The sequence below is a fragment of the Eurytemora carolleeae genome, unplaced genomic scaffold (assembly GCF_000591075.1).
Source record: "Eurytemora carolleeae unplaced genomic scaffold, Eaff_2.0 scaffold108, whole genome shotgun sequence".
In the NCBI taxonomy this organism is placed as follows: Eukaryota; Metazoa; Arthropoda; class Copepoda; order Calanoida; family Temoridae; genus Eurytemora; species Eurytemora carolleeae.
In genome coordinates, this window is record NW_019396160.1 from 19,904 (window position 1) to 21,341 (window position 1,438).

General features: G+C 33.2%; 1 protein-coding gene across 1 annotated transcript in view; it reads left to right on the forward strand.

Annotated features, from left to right (window-relative positions):
* LOC111696816 (serine/threonine-protein phosphatase 2B catalytic subunit 2) overlaps positions 1-1,438 on the forward strand; it is a gene marked incomplete at its 5' end in the record, with an annotated part of 23,368 nt that continues 21,930 nt past the window's right edge. The window contains one exon of the mRNA XM_023466561.1: positions 1-211. Within this exon, the coding sequence (XP_023322329.1) occupies positions 1-211 (211 nt within the window). The remainder of the gene's footprint in view (positions 212-1,438) is intronic.

Sequence of the window (1,438 nt, forward strand, 5' to 3'; positions counted from 1 at the left end):
TTTTTAGGTGTACCATTCCCTCCTTCCACTAAGCTGAGTCCCTCTGATGTATTTGATCCACGGACCAACAAACCCAAACCAGAAGTCCTCAAGCAGCATTTTATCCTGGAGGGAAGGATAGACGAGCATGCCGCGCTCAAGATTATTAACGAGGGCGCGGCACTCTTGCGCTCGGAAAAGACGATGATAGAATTAGAAGCACCCGTAACAGGTATGAAAATTTTATTTTTTTATTAATTTAACTTTTGTGTAAAGTTCATTACAGACATGTTACTAAGAAATCATCGTATTATGATGTTAAAAAGCACGATAGTAAAAAGTTTAATTTATTCCCGGATTTCCCCCCCCCCCCAAAAAAAATGACATTGCATAAAATTTCCTTTATCACTATTATTATGAATTAAAATTTTCCTTGCGTCTCGAAGGCTTTTGCCTATTTTAATTATATTTTGTCCCCCGCTTAAGCCCAAAACATAATAATAAGACTTGAGCATTCTCGATTAAGTGACGATTTCTGTCCTAAAGAGTTATAGCACTGAAAGCCAAAATAATACTTTAATTATAATCGCCTCGAAAATATATGCCGTGTTTTTTTTTTTTTACATAAACAGATCTTGTTTCTCATGCTTTCTCTGAAATGAGCAGAAATGCTGGAATCCAACTAGCTGAAAAAAAACATCCTTTAATTATTTACAGCTTATTTAAAAAGATACTAGGAATGCAGTGCTTAGGCTCCGCAAGATTTTGGCTTCCTGGATCCGGATCCGGATCAGCAAAAATATGCGGATCCACGGATCCGGATACAAGGGGTCAAAAATCAACCAAAAACTGTAAAAAAAAAAACTTTTCTACTCCTAAAACACAAATCTGAACGCAAAAAGATATTACAAAAATTTCCTCATTTCTGAATGGTTCATCAAGTTTTAGGATAAAAATAAGCGAAAAAAATAAAACAATAAAATTGAAAGTTATTTTTTGTTAAAAAAGTTCAATAAATCTTAAAGAAATTTCCATTGTGGATCCCTGATCCGGATCCGCATCAAAATTAAGGGGATCCTAAACACTGATAAGAAATGTATTAAAAGCATAAATACCAATTTGTATTGTTGGTTTTGTGGTGGAAAGATTTTTTTATCTGATTTGTTTGCATCCAATTTGAATTTAAGTGAATTTTATGTAAAATAATCTCACAACGTTTTCAACAGCTTAAGAGAGGACTTGGATGTAAAATCAGAACTATGGAGAAGCGATGAGGTCACAAAGTTGTACCAGTATAAATTTGAATGTTATTATTGTAACAGTCCTCCTGATTTTTACTTCATAAACGGGAAAACATATTTTAAAAAGAATTTTTAATCGTCAAAACTTATTTAAAATCAATAAAAATTTTATGGGCCATATTGTTTTGTGAATCAAAGAAAGGGGCGTTTCCCAATAG